The sequence below is a fragment of the Gopherus evgoodei genome, chromosome 6, assembly GCF_007399415.2.
Source record: "Gopherus evgoodei ecotype Sinaloan lineage chromosome 6, rGopEvg1_v1.p, whole genome shotgun sequence".
In the NCBI taxonomy this organism is placed as follows: domain Eukaryota; kingdom Metazoa; phylum Chordata; order Testudines; family Testudinidae; genus Gopherus; species Gopherus evgoodei.
In genome coordinates, this window is record NC_044327.1 from 135,683,553 (window position 1) to 135,703,277 (window position 19,725).

The window sequence follows — 19,725 nt, forward strand, 5'->3', positions numbered from 1 at the left end:
GATGGGATGGATCACTCGATAAATTGCCCTATTCTGGCCACTGTTGGAAGGCAGGATACTGGGCTAGATGGACTCTTGGTCTGACCCAGCATGGCTGTTGTTCTGTTTTTATGTACTGTAGGGACTATCCTGCATTGGCTTCAGGGAAGTGGGCTGGAGGATCTGGTAGGTCTCTCTGTATAAATGGTGATTGTGCCCACTGGAGGGGGAGGAGGCGACAAAGTAATTCTTATCCAAACAGTATAGTGCCCCTTACTCACACCCTGGATGGAAGGCCTATGTTACCAACAGCAGCCAGGCCTTTTGCTGCTGTACAGAGCTGGTGGTTCCTGCAAACAAGGCAGTACCATTTAGAGTGACGGGGCTGGCTCTGGGCATGGCAGTGGTTTGCGGGATTCATTGTGAAGACACAGGTTCATCATGAGACTTGTGCCCCCAAACTGACCCAGGCCTGACATCTCTTTGGCCTCATGCTGCTCAATGAGAGATCAGTGGCTTGAATTCACTAAAGCAAACTGAATTGTGTGCCGAGTCAATTGCAGAATTAAAAACAAACTGACGTGCTTTATCCTGGCGCCAACTAGGGGAACTGCAATGCCACGAGTGATCCCACCCTAGTTAGAAATCGAGCTGATGAAGTAGAAAGTAGCCTGAATGAAACAGACTGCAGAGACCCTTAGCACTGGAGTTAAAAATAGAGAAATTTGTCTCTGGTCTGCCGAAAGAAAGGGTCCAATCCTGATGCCATGTTCACCCAGTTCTCACATGGGCCAGTTCTCACTGACAGCAGCAGGATTTGCCTGCGTAAGGATAGAGTGAAAATGAAAAAGAGAGCTCAGGGCTTGAGCCAGTGAAATTCAAGAGACTTTATTAAGATTCATTTTGGAGGCAGCTTAGCCCCGCTGCCACTTCCCCAGTACAGTACCAGTGTGGATTCCTCCAGGGCAGACCTCCCCACGCCACACCCCCTTTGAGCTCCAGCTGGTGGGCCTGTCTCATGATCGTCGTGACTTGGTTCTGCAGAGGGTGTGGAGGAGCACATCTGCTTTGCAGGATTTTAGGGTTTGCTCTGACTCAGATTCTCCGTCCAGTTCTCCGGCTTCACTTTGGAATTCAGCACAGCTGTTTGGAGACGTCACTTTGGGCTGCACAAACAGTTCTGAAATTGGGTATCCAAGAACTGGAAAGGAAATGCAGGGCCCCTGAGGCAAAGGCAGATTTCAGCTTGCGTCAGGAACTGATCCTAATGTCAGATCGGTAACGAACCTGGAGCCCTTAATGCACACCCCGCAGCCAGTGTCTGGCCGTCTGTCCCCTCTGGTGTCGGGCTCTGTTTTTCTATTCCTACATCCCCGCTAAGGCCTCTAGAGAAGTCTGAGGGAGCCTCGTAACTCCCTGTGATAACTCCACGTGGCACTGGCCTGAGCCGCAGCTGGGGTGTCTCATCTGTGAGCACTGCTGTGGGAAGGAGGAGCAGAGCCAACACTCAGGGTGCTAGAATGCTGCTTTCTGTGCCTCTGCGCCATGATTCCCAAATGGGAGCAAGATGGGACTCCCACGTGGGCCAGTGTTGGCGTGTGCAATCCAGCCACACCGTGTGCCCTTTGGTCCAGCACTGAGTCAGAGAATGCTGCTGCGGCACCCCCATCCCCCATGACTAGTAGTGGGAAAAGTGGCCAGAAAGCCAAGGCTGCTGGCACACTCTGCTCTGGAAGGGCAGGCTATCTAGCAGTTACAGCAGAGGGCAGACATCTCTTTCCACGTCCAGGAGAGAGTCCAGTTGTCACAGCAGGAGCCTAGGAAACGGGGCACTCTTGGGATTTGTTTGTGGTGCTGGAATGGGTTGGGGGGCATGTGGCCTCATAGTTAGAACAGGTGACTGGGAGGCAAGGCTCCTGCGTTCTACTCCTGGCCATGTCACTGACTGTCTTTGTCACCTTGGACAAGTAGCACCACTTCTTTGTGCCTCAGTTTCCCCCTCTGTAAAAATGAAGATAATACTAATACCTCTTTGGGTGATTGCACAGGTTTAATAGTGTTTGTAAAGTACACTGAGATCCTCAGGTGAAAGGTCTGATATAAGTACAAAGTGTAGGCAATACATTTTCCGAAAGATTTTCCTGGACATTTAACATGTGATGCATGCATCTGACGAAGTGGGTATTCACCCACGAAAGCTCATGCTCCAGAACGTGATTAGACTGTAGAATTCACTGCCACATGTTGACAGTGAAGCAAAGAATTTAGTAAAATTGAAAGAGGTTTTGGATGGTTACATGATAACAAAACTTCCCGGTTATAAAGTTAATGCTGAAAGATTTTTCGAAGGGAGATAAAACCTACTACGTCAGGTCTTAGGCCAATCTCTATTATGAATTAGGAGGAGACCTTCACGGGATCAGATTATCCCAAATCTACCCACAGTGTGGTTTCTTGAACCTCCCTTTGGTGTGTCTGATGCTGGACCTTCTCAGGGGCTGGGCTTGTAGGTGGACCTTGGGTCTGTTCAGTCTTCCAGTCCTTGTGTTCCTCGATTCTAGTCCTCTGGGCTGGATGCAGTGTTCCGTATACCGTGCTATTTAGGCCCTTCTGTGTTTTTCATGCACCTGCATTCGTGTGATCAGGGACGAACGCTCTACATGGGGGTTACCGCAGCTAAAAGGAAAACAGTGAAATTAGTCTCCAGCAATCTTGCAGCGTGGCACCCGGGAAGGCCACTGTGGCGGTGCAGCTGCATTGATGCCCATGCATTGTAGGGAGCAGTGAACCTGCACCTAGCAGCACCAAGCTGCATGTCAGCTACAGCTGTAGCAGAGCTGCTGTTTAGACACAATTTTCCAAATGTTATAAAGGAACCTCAGTGCTGGTATTGTAAATACAGAGGAGTCACTCTTTCCACTGCTCTCCCATCGGCCACACCCTGCCCTTTTTGGGATTTAGCCTTCAGCTCATCTAATGGGAACCATAACAGCAGCTAAATGCATCTCCTGGTTCCAGTTACTTTTATAGCAAGGCAGCATTAGCTTGTTTGTCCAGAGAACAAAGGCAGAAGCCATCTGCTGAGTGTTTGCCGATGGCCTGACATTACAAGCAGAAGGGTTCTGAAAACTTGCCTGCTATAACAACTCCTCCCTCAAAGCCAGATTCGTTTAGCCATGGTCCTGAGCTGGTTTTAGGAACAGCATGTGCTGTTCTGGATTGATTTCAGGGGAGTCATGCTCATTCACAGTAGCTCTAAATCTAGCCAATTGCAAAGGAGATTAGTAAAAAAAAATACTGGTGCTGTCGCTGTTATATCACACTTCTCATCTGTAGATCTCAAAGCACTTTACTAAGGTGTGTAGCTGCTGTTATTCCTATTCAACATCAGGGAAACTGAGGCAAAGAGCAGGGAAGTGACTTGCCCAAGCTCACACTGCAAGTCATTGCCGTGCCTGAGCTGACAGGTGTCCCATCCCTCTGGATCATGCTGCTTTCGTAGCTGCTGAGGGTTCTTTAATATTTGGGGCTTTACAGGTCAGCTGAAGAGTGCTGTAAAGGAGCCTCATAGCAATGATTTGATTCCACATTAGCGGTCTCCTCTCTGTAGCCTTGTTAATATATTTGCTTGGGGTTACACCCTGACATAGTCCTTTGTGAGATCCTCTTGTTGAAGATAGCATAAAGGAATGCTGAACTATATTATTCTGTTTAGCTACTATCTAGTACTATTGTGTGTAAAATTTAAATGAACCTCAGCCATACCTGACAGAGCACTGAAAGAGCATATGATGAACACACCTGGTGTGTTTCTCATTTAGAAGCAAGGTCTGTAGCCAGCCCATATCTGGTGCAGAAGTACATAACATGGTGTCAGGAGTAAACTAAGAACAGAACCGGAAGGAACAAAGCAACAAAGATTGCAGGATCTAATCAACATGCTACTCTTCAGTTCCCCAGAAAACTTCAGCTTTGAAACACCTTCACAATGGACAGACTAGAGGCAATATTTTGCAAGATTTCAAATTACAAACTCCACAAAGACACTGGAAATATACAGGTATCTTGCTTAATTTATGCTATGGGGAGGTAGCAGGGCCTGCTCCAGGCACCAGCGCAGGAAGCAGGTGCTTGGGGCCGCCAATGGAAAGGGGCAGCACATCCGGGTCTTCGGTGGCAACTCGGCAGCGGGTCCCTCAGTCCCTCTCGGAGGGAAAGATCGGCCGCCGAAGAATGAAGTGGTGTGGTAGAGCTGCTGCTGAAGTGCCGCTGATTGCGGCTTACTCTTTTTTTTCATCCCTTGAGGCGGCAAAAAAGCTGGAGCCAGCCCGGGGAGGTGGACATAGCATATCTTTAAATCCTTTGACCTTACTGGAGACAGTCACAAAAAAGATGACTATGAAAAGGTTCTGGCTATGTGTGATCCATACTATACCTTAGAGAAATATGGTTTATGAAAGAGCATGTTCCCAACAGAAAATCTATGGAGCAGAGGAAAATATTGAAAATTGTATACAAGGTCTGCATACATTGGCTGAAAACTGTGATTTGAGGAAGGCAAAACATGACAATATCAGAGACAGGCTGATTATGGGGTTAATAGAAAAAAACCTTTCATGGCAGCTTCAGCTGAAGTGAGATTTAACCTTAGCTGCAGCTATATAGATAGCAAAACATTCTGAACTGGTGAAACAGCAAAACTTAGAGAAACTTCACAGATTTGAAAAACCTGAAACTAGTTTAGAAACTGTAAACAGACACTGGAGTGTTACAAGTTACCATAAAACCCCTGAGGCAAGGAGAGAGAATTCCCAGGCTAAGATGAACAAATTCCAGTCTACATGTACAAGGTATGAAAAAAGTCATATCCCAAGAGCATCCAAGGCGCACGGTGTAATAAATCCATGAAACGTGGACATTTTGCAGCTCTTAGCTGCACCAAAGCAGCGAGGGTGCTGACTCATACTACAGGCAGCCAAGAGCCATTGTTTCTGGGATCCATCACTGGTGATGTCTCAGAGCCTGCCTGGAAAGTGAAACTGAATATTCATGGCAAGACTATTAATGTTAAAATTGATTAAGGAGCTGATGTCACAGTCATCTCAGAAGGGACTTACAATCACCTTCAACCTTCCCAGAGCTGACGTCACCTGACTGGCTCTGACTGGCCTTGGAGGGATTCTGAACTGCACGGGCCAGTTCACCACAGAAACAAAGACAAAAGCTATGCATTGAATGTACATGATCAAAGCACCACAGACCAATAGCCTTCTCAGCCTCAGTGTGGCAGCCATGATGGGCCTAGTGAGAAAGGTAGAAGAACTTGATGGAATATTTGCTGATATTGGGATTTTGAAAGGAGATCCAGTACAAGTCATCTCCAGGGACAATGCCAAATCATACAGTATACATACACCTCGCAGGATTCCTATCCCATTACTTCATAGAGCGGAGACTGAGTTACAGAACATGGAGCAGATTGGCATAACTGAGAAAATCTCTGAGCCAACAGCAATGTGTGCCCCAGTGGTACCAGTTACAAAGAAAAATGGAAAAATATGAATCTGTGTGGATCTTAAAAGACTTAATGAAGCAGTTGTGGGAGAAAAATATCTCCTCCCAACACTGGATGGCTTCCTCCCCGAGGTGAAAGGAACTATACTATTCTCCAAGCTGGATGCCGCGAGCAGATTCTGGAAAATTCTTTTAACCAAAGAAAGTGCTAAACTGACTATATTTAAGACACCCTTTGGGAAGTTTGATTGTGAAGATCATCTTTTGGGATGACCACTGCACCTGAAATTTTCCAGAGAAGGATGGCAGAACTGTTAGCTAACACAAATGGAGTTGTAGCTTTTATGGACAGCATTTTGATATATGGACCTTTGATGGAAGAACACAACAAAATTCTCAATGACGCCCTAAGCCCAATCAGTCAGTCTGGACTGAAGGTAAACAAGGAAAAATGTGTTTTCCACCTACCCCAAACTGAGTTTTTGGAACAGCCAATAAACAGATGGAATCAGTCCTAACCTTGAGAAAGTAAAACCAATTTGAGAATTGAATACACCAACTAACGTACCAGAACTGAGCTGTATCCTGGGGGTGGTAAATTACCGTGGTCAATACCTACAAGACCATTCTACACAAACAAAACCACTTCATGAACTGTTAAAGTCCAACACACTTTGACCCTGGGGGCCAAATCAATAAATTGCCTTAAAATGGTAAAAGAAATTATCTCAACAGCTCCTATTCTCAGCTACTACGATGTGAACAAACCCACAATGGTTGGTGTGGATGCAAGCAGATCTGGTGTCTTGTTCCACCAACATGGCCCAGAGTGGAATCCAGCTGCATTTTGCTCTCACTCACTCAAAGAAGCAGAAAAATGATATGCACCGATTGAGAAGGAAAGCCTGGCAAGGGTATGGACATGTGAGAACTTTTACAGATATCTGTGTGTGGACAGGATCCATTTACACTGTTAACAGATCGTAAATCACGTGTAACCCTCATTAATGGAGAAGACCTGAACCAAGCACTTCTGAGATGCCAGCGTCCATTGCTAAGGTTAATATGATTTAACCCAATTGCTCCTTATGTTCCTGGGAACAATCCGGCAGTAGCAGACACTCTGTCACAGACCCCAGCATCGCACACTCTGGGAGCTCAAAGATGATGTAAAGGCGTACGTAGATGCTGAGGCTGCATACAGACCAATATCAGGAAGGAGACTACTCCAGTTACAAAAAGCAACCTTGACAGACATGCAACTACAGGAAACTCTGTTACATTGGGGCGGCTGGCCCAAGTAGGTCAAGGACAATAAGGAAGTGACAATAGACTCCTTTGCAGAGCATGGACAATCAAGTGAATCAAATGGACTCATGATTAGAGGCATTAGCATCGTAATTCCAAATGAAATGAAAGAAGAAATCCTAAATCTCATCCATGAAGCACATCGAGGATTAGCTAAATGCCACAAACAGGCCAACCAGTAAGTGTGAGCATCAACAAGGCCATAAAGGTCGAGCATCAACAAGGCCATAAAGAATAAAGTATCCACATGTAAACATTGCAGAATTAACAGACCAAGGCAATACGAAGAACCTTTAGTAACAACACCTCTACCAGACAGACCTTGGAAAACGAGCCATCAGTAGAACCCAAGGTGCCATGTGGGTTTACTTAAATTGCCTAATAACAAGTAAACTCTTAATTGCAGCAACAGCACTCATAACAGGGCCGGCTCCAGGCACCAGCTTATCAGGCAGATGCTTGGGGCGGCAACTCCGGAGTGAGGCGGCACTTTCAGAGATTCCGCGGCAATTTGGCGGAGGGTCCCTCACTCCCGCTCGGAGCGAAGGACCTCCCGCTGAATTGCCGCAGATCGCGATCGCGGCTTTTTATTTATTTATTTTTTTTTTGGCTGCTTGGGGCGACAAAACCCCTGGATCCGGCCCTGACTGATGATGCAAATCAAGGTTCAATCTGTCCATTCTGGGACAGCAATGAGATCAGATATTTATGCCTTCATGTCCTCAGTCTGATGCACAGTTCTCCTGTGTATCAAAGGGTGACGTGCAATAAACAATGTATTGATCATGAGCCAGCTTGCAAAAAATCCCAGATGGAAACATTCTTGCAGGCCAGCATTTGGAGCCTGTCACATGACCTGAGTGTTTAGTTGTCTTATGGGGTACTAGGGAATGGAATGGAATGAATGACTCTGGTTCATTTGCGGTTTTCTTGGCATAATTTACAAGCAGAACTAGAATGTGGGAATTGAAAGCAATCACTCCTGCTCTCTTCCCATCTCGCCTCTGCGATTTCTGGTGCCAAATCCATTTTAATGTAATTTGAGTGTCCTCGAAGCAGATTTTCCCATAATGTACATGATTTCCACTAAAGGCTGCTGACAGCTGAAGCCAGTTCCCAGTTCTCAATACTGTCCTCTTGAGTTTGGGGCCCATATTGTCTCCTTAGTACGTGGAAGTGACTGTCGATGATATTGGCCAGATGTGTGGGTAAAGGACCTTTCTAGAGGCTGATGTGAATGCCACTTGGGGCCTCAGGAAACATGCTTCTGTGGTGAAGATTCAAGACTGGCACTCAAGATAACCTATTCCCAGCTCTGCCACAGCCTCACAGTGTGACCTTGGGCGGGTCATTTAATCTTGGTGTGTGATGGGGATGATGTTATTCCATTACTTCAGGCCCTGTGGAGGGAGCCCATTTATGCACATAACCTAGAAATGACGCACTTTGAATTAACAAGCCAGCCTTAACAGTCCCCTAAAAGCGGTAACATTCTGATCTTGTAATGGGGAACATGAGTCCCCATCTTGTCACGCCCACAGACAGCTACCTGATGGCGAGAGACATACAGCACTGTTTAAAGAAAACAAAAAGATAAACATTTTTCCAACTTTGTGGAGTGCAGCCCTGAGCTGCTGACTGGGAGATGTGTCCTGGGATTTCCATGAAGGAAGGGTTTCATCTCTGCTTTGCTCAAGCACTTCAGATTGGCTTGTACTATAGGATGGAAAATCGAGCTCCTGTTTTTGTGTCTGGACATAGAGAAGAGCTAAGGTAGCCTCTGAAATGACGTTATCCACCACCACGCCAGTGTGGTGACACTGGCCCACTGACATGCCGATAGACACTTCCCAAGGTGATGCCGTGTGCACAGGAAAAGGACTGGATTAGTGAGCGATTGACGGTTCCCTTTGGTTCACCTTAGAAACAACTATGCTATAAGGAGCTATATATTCTACCCATTCAAATCCATCCCTGCTTGTCACTATCTAAAAGCTGTTTCTGTGCAACATCTGTTCAATTGCCCATACTGGTGGAGCCGGTACAACTCCTAGCAGAGAGACGTGCACATCACAGCAACCATTACTGGCCCCCTTGCTGGCTTCTCTGCTGAGAATCCAAGGTCTGAATGGGCCATGGAGACATCCTTAGAGAGGACCTCTCCAGAGCAGGGTTCCGATGCCTTGGAGTGACCTTGAGCTCATGCTGCCAGTACTAACCTGTTTGAGAAGATTTCGGTCTCCAGGGCTCAGACACTTTTCGCCAAGAAAAAAATCACATGAAAAGAAAATCCAGTGCAGCCTTTAAACCATAGCAAGGGGGAAGCCACTGTACTTCTGCTTGAAAGCCTATTTCGTAAAGTGTTTCCCCAGACCAAGGAAACCACTTCTGGGCCTCCCTATTCCCTAATGGTTGAGTCTTCTCTCACACCTGTGCTTGGTGCAGAGAAGCCCCCATTGGCTCCATCTCACTGGCCTTTCCCAGTGTTGTCAGTTCATACTTCGATAGAGGATCGCCACTACCTGGTGTTCTGACTCATCCCCTGAATGTGGTCCACCAACATCCTCACACAGAGCATGTCGGGCTGTCTTCTGTAAAAGAACACCTGCACCATGGTAGAGTTCACTGGGGAGATGCTGTGCATGCGGGCCTGGGCTCCCCACAGGCAAGGCCCAGACAATGAGGAGCTGCTTGATCTCCTCCATCACGGTGAGATAAGGCCTGACCTATGGAAACGGTGACAGATGTTGTTTTGGTTACCAGCCTGCCTGCCCAGCAAGGGGCAGGCTGCACTGACAGCTGTCACTCTGTAGCTTAGTGTGGTTAGGAGCAGAGACAGATCTCACTTGGAACCCCTCAGACTTTGGAGAAGTTCATCTCTGGATCCCAACTTCATGGTCTGGGCTGGGATTTTATCAGAGCGCTGGATCAGAACTCTCTGAAGCTTTGAGGAAATCCAAACCAAGATTTGTACTAAGTAGCCTGGGCCTTTCTCTAGTTTGAAGAGGTTCGAGGTAGGAATGGCTATTGGATGGAAGGCCTGTAATAAAAAGAGAAAAGATGGAAACGGGAAATGCAAGCCCAGGGCGCTAACAATTGCGAGTTGCCAAGAGAACACTGTGTTGCTGTATTAGTGGATGGCTGCTTAGGTACATATTCAGAACCATCTGTGTAGATGCCTCAGATCCAGTAGCCTTTTCAGATCTTCCAGTTACGAGCTGTTGAAGTAGCTAATGAAGAGCAGCTTGGTAAAACCTGCAGGGTCCTGTTATGGTAAACTAACAAATCCAGATATCACTGTATGAAATAAATGTGCAAAGTTGGAATGAATGTTGTATTGGTATCTGCATCAGCATGTCACTAGCAAGTGACTCAGTGGACAGGTCTGTGCAGTGCTCCAGGGACTTCTGAGCTTGGTAGTGAACTTATGCTACAGAGCCTGGCAAACTTCAGTTCATTTGCTTTTTCCAGTTCTGCATTACCCCTACCCTGGCCTTGCGTTGCCCTTCCACTCTGCCAGCAGTGTGAGTCTCCTTCCCCCGATCGCATGCCACTGCGGCCCCTCTCCCATGGCACCTGAGCATGCAATGCTCTGGTTGAGTGAAATTACAAGGCCCTCTCCTCATTCAAATCCCTCCTAAAGACTCACTCCTGCCATGCGGCCTAGAAGGGATCAGCTGACAAAGCTGAGGATAATGATGGACAGTTTATAGAGCGTCTGTATTTTAACACCACATTAACCCTATATTGCTATGAGATGGCTGAACACACTACCCCTCAGTTGTACTCCTGCCTCCCTTTCAATGTCTGCCTCCCAGCCTGCTGTCTGTCTGTCTGACTACATTTGGAGCCCCGCAGGGTAGCAGCTGATCCCGTTTGCTGTTTGGAAAGCAGCTAGCATATTGTCGATGCTACCAGAAACAAACAAAAACAGGTAAAATCTTCGCTGTGTGCCAGTTACAAAAAGAATATAAATGTATCTCCCATAATACTGGAAAGTGAGAGAGAGTGTGTGTGTGTGTGTGTGTGTCATACATACCTGGAGCTGCAGTGTCATACATTTACAGTAATTGAAGTGGTTCCCCAGAGAATTCTGTTTATCAGAATTCAGTGTGAGTGACTTGGGGGAAAAGGAAATGTTTTTGAGTGGCTGCTGTGAACAATGTTATTGCTAAATTTAAATCAGTCAAACAGTGCTGAAATGGGTTGTGCTGCAATTTCTTTTCCTGTTTTACCGTCCCTTTGTTTGCTTTTTGTTTCCACAGAACAATTCAATTAAAACATCGAAATACAATTTCTTCACTTTCCTGCCTCTCAACCTGTTTGAGCAGTTTCAGCGAATAGCCAATGCCTATTTTCTGTTCCTGCTGATTCTGCAGGTAGGAATTCACTTTCCTTTTTAACAGACTATCTGGCCCCTTCCCAGTGCTTGGCTGTGGGTTGACTTGGAATAAAGCACTAGCTGTGCCCATAATGTGAATTAGCATCTTATTAAAACCCAAAAGCAGAGATATAAAATAGGGCAAGAAAGGAAACTTGTCCTGCTGAGGTCTGGCAAACGCGGTATAGTTCCTCTCTGGCGGGAGTGCCTGTTAGACACACTGGCTTGATCCCAGGGAAGGGAAGTTTTAGTTAATGTTTACAAGATGTTGTGCCTGTTTTTCGTCTCCCGTTCTACACATAAGTGCTGCTGTTGGGTTCCCTGGGATGGTTTCCTCTCGCAGCACCTAGTGAAACCTGTCCTTATCAAGCTTTTTCAAAGACAAACTGCTGGTATCTACTGTGACGGGTTGGATCACTGAAACCCCCTTGGGGCTGCCAACTCATGTGCCAAGACTATTTCTGGCCCTGCTTTCCCTGCCAGCTTGGGACTCCAGCACCCTGTCTTGCTGAGCCAGACACACCCGTTTGCTCCAACACAGATCCAGGGTCTGAACCACGTGCCCCAAAGCTGCAGACTTAACTGAAAGCAATTTAAGAAGTGTTTCTGTCTTTAACACTCAGATGCCCATCTCCCAGTGGGGTCCAAACCCCAAATAAATCAGTTATACCCTGTATAAAGCTTATGCAGGGTAAACTCATAAATTGTTCACCCTCTATAACTCTGATAGAGAGACGCACAGTTGTTTGCCCTCTCTCCCCCAGGTATCAATATATACTCTAGGTTAATTAATAAGTAAAAAGTGATTTTATTAAATACGGAAAGTAGAATTTAAATGGTTCCAAGTAATAACAGACAGAACAAAGTGAATTACCAAGCAAAATAAAATGAAACACACCAGTCTAAGTCTAATACAGTAATAAAACTGAATACAGATAAAATCTCACCCTCAGAGATATTTCAATAAGTTTATTTCACAGACTGAATGCCTTCCTAGTCTGGGCACAATCCTTTCCCCTGGTACTGCCCTTCTTTCAGCGCAGGTGGTAGCTCGGGGATTTCTCATGATGGCTCTCCCTTTTGTTCTGTTCCACCCCCTTATATATCTTTTGCACAAGGCGGGAATCCTTTGTCCCTCTCTGGGTTCTCAACCCCCACTTCTCAATGGAAAAGCACCAGGTTAAAGATGGATTCCAGTTCAGGTGACATTGCCTACTTGCCAGCACACACTATACAGGAAGACTTGCAAGGAAAACAGAAACATCTACAGACAATTGTCCTGGTTAATGGGAGTCATCGAGATTCCAAACCACCATTAATGGCCCACACTTTGCATAATTACAATAGGCCTTCAGAGTTATATTTTATATTTTCGTTTCTGATACAAGAGTGGTACATTTTTACAAATAAGATGACCACACTCAGTAGATTATAAACTTTGTAATGATACCTTATAAGAGACCTTTTGCATGAAACGTATTTTAGTTACATTATGTTCACACTCATCAGCATATTTTCATAAAATCATATAGCGTGCAACGTCACATCTACCAACTGCATAAACAGAGAGCCTGGGAGAGAGCTGACTTTGCAAACACGAACATTTCCATGAGATTGAGGGTGTTACAGCAAGGAGCTTGCCATTAATTTACACCAAACGGAGCAGATTGCTGCTGTGTGCTCAGAGCAGGGGATGGAATTGCATGCTGGGGCATGTAGGCGCTACAAAAGGAGGTTACAGCAGAAGGCACCAGTGTAGAACTCCAAGGCTCATACGGGGCCCTGGGTTGGAGTTTGCCCATTTCTGATAGCAATGTGTCTGCCCTAAAACTGAGCATATCTCACCAGCCTATATCAGCATCTCTGCACCTTTGTACTTTGCTCAAACAATGATAAAAGTCATGTACTTTGTCATTTTTAAACCATGTCTCTTAACCCTGGTATCAGAGCGTGGCCCTCACGGAGGACTGATTCTAAGGCAAGTCTGATGTTTGTCTTTTCAGAGTCATCCAAGCACAAACAAGCCTGGCACATTATCCTGTTTGAATCAGCTTTGCCGCGCTCAGACAACTCAGAAATGACTAAACAGAATTTTACTAAACTTAAAAACCTCCCTATGTGCTGAGAACGACCCTGGAACATTTCAGCTCACAGGGACATTTTTCAGGAAATCATAAGACCCTAAAACCCAGGTTTACAGTGAAAGTGCCTCCTCGGCCTTGTTACTGGTATATGGCACTGTGTCTTGGTCTTTAATCTGTAGATAAGATTTATCGGCTAGGTCCCTTTATACTCGTCAGCAGTGTCTTTTGCTGAACCATTAAAGGTCAACCGTAAATAAAAACTGTTTGTGCTTTTCCATTGCCTTGATCAAGATGGGCTCAGAGAAATGGCCATTGGGCTTTTACCTTTCAGTTTTTCCTCCGTTTGCCCACCGCCCCCTACAAATATCAGCTCCTTGCCCTTTCTTCTTGTACTCAGAGGACATTGGTGATATTTGCAGGACTTGGAATAGGACCGTGGAGCAGAACATGGAATCCCAAGCTGCATCTCTCCCATCCTGAGGGCTTTTCTGCGCTAGAAATTTCTATTGCTGTAACCAGTATAGATAAACTACACCACCCCTAGTGTGGACAAAGGTGCTTATGCCAGGGATGCTATTCCCGTACAAGTGGAATAATCAGGGCTGGCTCCAGGCACCAGCTTAGCAAGCAGGTGCTTGGGGCAGCCACTCTGGAGAGAGGTGGCAGGTCCAGATATTCGGTGGAGGGGCTCTCAATCCCAGTCAAAGAGAAGGACCTCAAGCTGAATTGCTGCAGATCACAATCGTGGATTTTATTTTATTTGTTTATTTATTGTGGCTGCTTGGGGCGGCAAAACCCCTGGAGCCAGCCCTAGGAATAATTATACTGGGAAAAGTCACGTTTACACCACTGTAACTATGTCCACACTTGGCATTTTACCAGTAAAATAAATCTCCCCTCCCCCACTGAGTCAGATCAATTTAACTCTTAAGAGTTGGCCAGGGCTAAGCCTCCTCCCATTGTTCACAATCAAGGACTGGGGGAAATGCCCGCCATGTTTCAGCCTGTTGAGATAGCCACCATCTGCAGCCTCCAAATGTCCCTGCCGAAGTCCTCCCGAAAAGGGATTTGATATTTCTAATGTGAAAAAAAAAGAGGAGGAAATAAATCCTCTCCTTTTCCCAAGACCCCCCCTCCCCCGGCCTCTTTTTACACAAAGGATGGTTTTCCTTTGCAGGTTTGTGTGTAAATGATCGCGCGGAATTTCCATCTCTCTCCCTCTGATTTGTATGCAGAGTAAAAGCTTTTAGCAGCCTCCCTGGGATCCAGTGTTTTGTTTGTCTATTTACTTGTTTGTTCTGTTGGCTGTAAAGGTTTTAAACCCCGGCTTTTCTTCTCCTGCAGCTCATTCCTCAGGTCTCCTCCTTGTCTTGGTTTACAACAGTGGTGCCGCTGGTGCTGGTGCTGGCTGTGTCGGGTGTCAAGGATGCCATCGATGATTTTGTAAGACGATTGGATTTCCACCCCTTAGTTCAGAGTGTGCTGTGATCCCCCAGTGCCACGATGAAAGTCAATACAGCCGGAGGGGTGTGGTTGCAGAGTTTGTCTATGGCCAGTATAGGGTGCTGCGGTCAGGCCCCAACATCTTGTTGAATCACCTAAATAAGTAGCTAGATTTTCAGAAGTCCTGAGCACCAACAGCTCCCGCTGAATTCCACGGGAAGTGTGGAGGGCGCAGCAGTTCTGAACATCCGACCACTTATTTAGATGCCTGAATACGGATTGAGGAGTCTGATCTCAGGAAAGTCTTGGCTCAGCTCGCTGCAGAGCTCCTCCAGGAAAGCACATTGCGGGGGGAGGTTGGGTCAGATTGTTCAGAGGTGCTCGGCATTAGCCTACCTCGGTTGCCGTTGGAGTTGGTGGTGAAAGTCCGATTGGCTGCAATGGGAGCGGAGTGAGGCCTGCTGCTGAGTGCTTTCCATTGCATGTGTGTTGGCACGTGGTTTTCTGAGCTCTGTCTAACAACTCTGCTCATTGGGTCCAGTCACACGAGGGGTTGGTGCAGTTCTGAACAGGACTGAATGAAATCTCATTCTGAAATACGGGCAGCGAAGAGTCCTCTTAAAAAATAGGGGACGCACCCAAAACCCCTTATGGCCCTTTCATGTAGCAGCAGATAAATGGATTCCTCCAAGCACCTTATCTGCAGAACTGTGGCGGTCAAGGCCAGCCTGGGGTTTTGTGGGACTCCAGGTTAAATGACACACCAGGGCCCATCTAGCTCTTTCTCCGCAGAGTGGGCCCTTCCATCCCAGGACCCTTCTTGCCTGTCAGTCTCTGTCCCAGCCAGCCCTCTGCACCGGATGCTGCCAGAGTTAAACGTGGACTTGACAATGCTGGGTGGAGAGACCCCCAGAGAGGTGGAATGGAGTCTTTGGCTCATGGGTGCATATTGATGGCGAGCACCCAAAAACACTGGTTCTCTTGAAGCACAGGGGTCAAGGGAAGTAGCCCCTGTGCAGAGTTGGCCCTGGTAATGGGTATGGGTATTTCTCCTCTTCCGTCTTTCAGAGACATCTTGATTTCTGATTTAGCTGAACGAAGTTTCCTCTAAACAGAAGGGTTAAGAGCATAGAAAGAGTTATGGCACTAGTCTGTCCTTGCATTTATGCCCTTAGCATTTTCCAGCTGGGCAGGAATCCTGAAAAGGGATTGCTTTACTCTCTGATCACACACACTTGGTTTCTGTGAAGTTTCTTCTAACTGGTCAACTTTTATGTTTTTCAGAATCGACACAAAAGTGACAATCATGTCAATAACCGTCCTGTCCAGGTGCTGATTAATGGCAGGTAAATCTTATTTCTTTACGGAAATTTTGGCTGAAGGTTTGTTTCCAGGAGACGCTTCTACAAAAAATCAAAATTTCTGACAACTCCAACAAATGTGACTATTAAAGCGCCCTACTATGTGCATTCTATTGTGTGCCATTCTACTTCCACTGGAGATCATGGCACTTTTGTTTTAAGGTAGTATTTTACCTCATGCGATCCCAGAGTGTGCTCTGCTTCCCTAGAGTCTTGTTCCTTCATGCCCACCCGCCGTGCAAGACAGCTAGATTTCACTATGCCGTATTCAGTACAAGTAGCATGACAACCGTCCCAGGAAAGTTCATTGTTCACAGTGCTGTGTACTATTGTTTGGTTAATGTATCTGGTTAATGAATAGCAAAAGGTAGTGTCACTTTGTCAGTGTAGGCACTAAAGTCATCAGCCCACACAGAAAAAGTTGGCTGTAGATTTTAAACAGGAGATGCCAATGGCAGATTATTTTACAAAATATCCCAGAGACACCAGATGTAGCTGCATTCGTAGATTCATAGACTCTAGGACTGGAAGGGACCTCGAGAGGTCATCGAGTCCAGTCCCCTGACCTCATGGCAGGACCAAATACTGTCTAGACCATCCCTGATAGACATTTATCTAACCTGCTCTTAAATAGCTCCAGAGATGGAGATGCCCCAACCTCCCTAGGCAATTTATTCCAGTGTTTAACTACCCTGACAGTTAGGAACTTTTTCCTAATGTCCAACCTAAATCTCCCTTGCTGCAGTTTAAGCCCATTGCTTCTTGTTGTATCCTTAGAGGCTAAGGTGAACAAGTTTTCTCCCTCCTCCTGATGACACCCTTTTAGATACCTGAAAACTGCTATCATGTCACCTCTCAGTCTTCTCTTTTCCGAACTAAATACACCCAATTCTTTCAGCCTTCCTTCATAGGTCATGTTCTCAAGACCTTTAATCATTCTTCTTGCTCTTCTCTGGACCCTCTCCAATTTCTCCACATCTTTCTTGAAATGCGGTGCCCAGAACTGGACACAATACTCCAGTTGAGGCCTAACTAGCGCAGAGTAGAGCGGAAGAATGACTTCTCGTGTCTTGTTTACAACACACCTGTTAATGCATCCCAGAATCACGTTTGCTTTTTTTGCAACAGCATCACACTGTTGACTCATATTTAGCTTGTGGCCCACTATGTGACCCCTAGATCTCTTCTGCCATACTCCTTCCTAGACAGTCTCTTCCCATTCTGTATGTGTGAAACTGATTGTTCCTTCCTAAGTGGAGCACTTGAAATTTGGCTTTATTGAACTTCATCCGGTTTACCTCAGACCATTTCTTCAATTTGGCCAGATCATTTTGAATTATGACCCTGTCCTCCAAAGCAGTTGCAATCCCTCCCAGTTTGGTATCGTCTGCAAACTTAATAAGCGTACTTTCTATGCCAACATCTAAGTCGTTGATGAAGATATTGAACAGAGCCGGTCCCAAAACAGACCCCTGCGGAACTCCACTTGTTATACCTTTCCAGGAGGATTGGGAGCCATTAATAACTACTCTCTGAGTACGGCTATCCAGCCAGTTATGCACCCACCTTATAGTAGCCCCATCTAAATTGTATTTGCCTAGTTTACCGATAAGGATATCATGCGAGACCGTATCAAATGCCTTACTAAAGTCTAGGTATACCACATCCACCGCTTCTCCCTTATCCACAAGACTCGTTATCCTACCGAAGAAAGCTATCAGATTGGTTTGACATGATTTGTTCTTTACAAATCCATGCTGGCTATTCCCTATCACCTTACCACCTTCCAAGTGTTTGCAGATGATTTCTTTAATTACTTGCTCCATTATCTTCCCTGGCACAGAAGTTAAACTAACTGGTCTGTAGTTTCCTTGGTTGTTTTAATTTCTCTTTTTATAGATGGGCACTATATTTGCCCTTTTCCAGTCTTCTGGAATCTCTCCCGTCTCCCATGACTTTCCAAAGATAATAGCTAGAGGCTCAGATACCTCCTCTTTTAACTTCTTGAGTATTCTAGGATCCATTTCATCAGGCCCTGGTGACTTGCAGGCATCTAACTTTTCTAAGTGATTTTTAACTTGCTCTTTTTTATTTTATCTTCTAAACCTACCCCCTTCCCATAAGCATTCACTATGTTAGACATTCCTTCAGACTTCTAGGTGAAGACCGAAACAAAGAAGTCATTGAGCATCTCTGCCATTTCCAAGTTTCCTGTTACTGTTTCTCCCTCCTCACTGAGCAGTGGGTCTACCCTGTCCTTGGTCTTCCTCTTGCTTTTAATGTGTTGATAAAAAGTCATCTTGTTTCCCTTTATTCCCATAGCTAGTTTGAGCTCATTTTGTGCCTTTGCCTTTCTAATCTTGCCCCTGCATTCCTGTGTTGTTTGCCTATATTCATCCTTTGTAATCTGACCTAGTTTTCATTTTTTATATGACTCCTTTTTATTTTGTAGGTCATGCAAGATCTCGTGGTTAAGCCAAGATGGTCTTTTGCCACATTTTCTATCTTTCCTACCCAGCAGAATAGCTTGCTTTTTGGCCCTTAATAGTGTCCCTTTGAAAAACTGCCAACTCTCCTCAGTTGTTTTTCCCCTCAGTCTTGATTCCCATGGGACCTTACCTATCAGCTCTCTGAACTTACCAAAATCCGCCTTCCTGAAATCCATTGTCTCTATTTTGCTGTACTCCCTTCTACCCTTCCTTAGAATTGCAAACTCTATGATTTCATGATCACTTTCACCCAAGCTTCCTTCTGCTTTCAAATTCTCAATGAGTTCCTCCCTATTTGTTAAAATCAAGTCTAGAACAGCTTCCCCCCAGTAGCTTTTTCAACCTTCTGAAATAAAAAGTTGTCTGCAATGCAGTCCAGGAATTTATTGGATAGTCTGTGCCCCGCGGTGTTATTTTCCCAACATATATCTGAATAGTTGAAGTCCCCCATCACCACCAAATCTTGGGCTTTGGATGATTTTGTTAGTTGTTTAAAAAAAGCCTCATCCACCTCTTCCACCTGGTTAGGTGGCCTGTAGTAGACTAGCACAACATCACCCTTGTTTTTACCCCTTTTAGCCTAACCCAGAGACTCTCAACACTTCCATCTCCACCTCAGTCCAAGTGTGTACATTTTTAATATACAAGGCAACACCTCCTCCCTGTTTCCCCTGTCTATCCTTCCTGAGCAAACTGTACCCATCCACACCAACATTCCAGTCATGTGTATTATCCCACCAAGTTTCAGTGATGCCAACAATGTTATTCCATGCGCATATTCCCTTGTGTCATTCCAACAATGTCATTCCAAATACGTATTCCAACAATGTTCCAAATACATATTCCATACATATTCCAAATACATATTCCATACATATTCCAAATACATATTCCAACAATGTCATTCCAAATACATATTCCCTTGTGTCATATGTATTTGTCTTGTTCGTTAATTTCTGAGCAGACAGAACTAGACATAATCGGCAAAGACTTTTGATGCTAAATTAACAGCTACAAGAAACTTCTCTGTACACACACACACACACACACACACACACACACACACACACACACACACACACACACACCCACCCCTGCCATCTATTGGATGGAATCAAAACTGTTCAGCTGTATGTCATGGGCCCTTTACTGCTAGCAATGATTTT

At 45.5% G+C, this 19,725-nt stretch overlaps 1 protein-coding gene across 4 annotated transcripts in view; it reads left to right on the top strand.

Moving 5' to 3' along the window:
- The window catches only part of LOC115653584 (phospholipid-transporting ATPase FetA-like), a 124,614-nt gene that overhangs the window by 35,312 nt on the left and 69,577 nt on the right, over positions 1–19,725 (top strand). For all 4 annotated transcript variants that reach the window (XM_030567032.1, XM_030567033.1, XM_030567036.1 and 1 more), the window contains exons 4-6: positions 11,067–11,180; positions 14,611–14,709; positions 15,994–16,055. In XM_030567032.1, the coding sequence (XP_030422892.1) occupies positions 11,067–11,180; positions 14,611–14,709; positions 15,994–16,055 (275 nt within the window). The remainder of the gene's footprint in view (positions 1–11,066; positions 11,181–14,610; positions 14,710–15,993; positions 16,056–19,725) is intronic.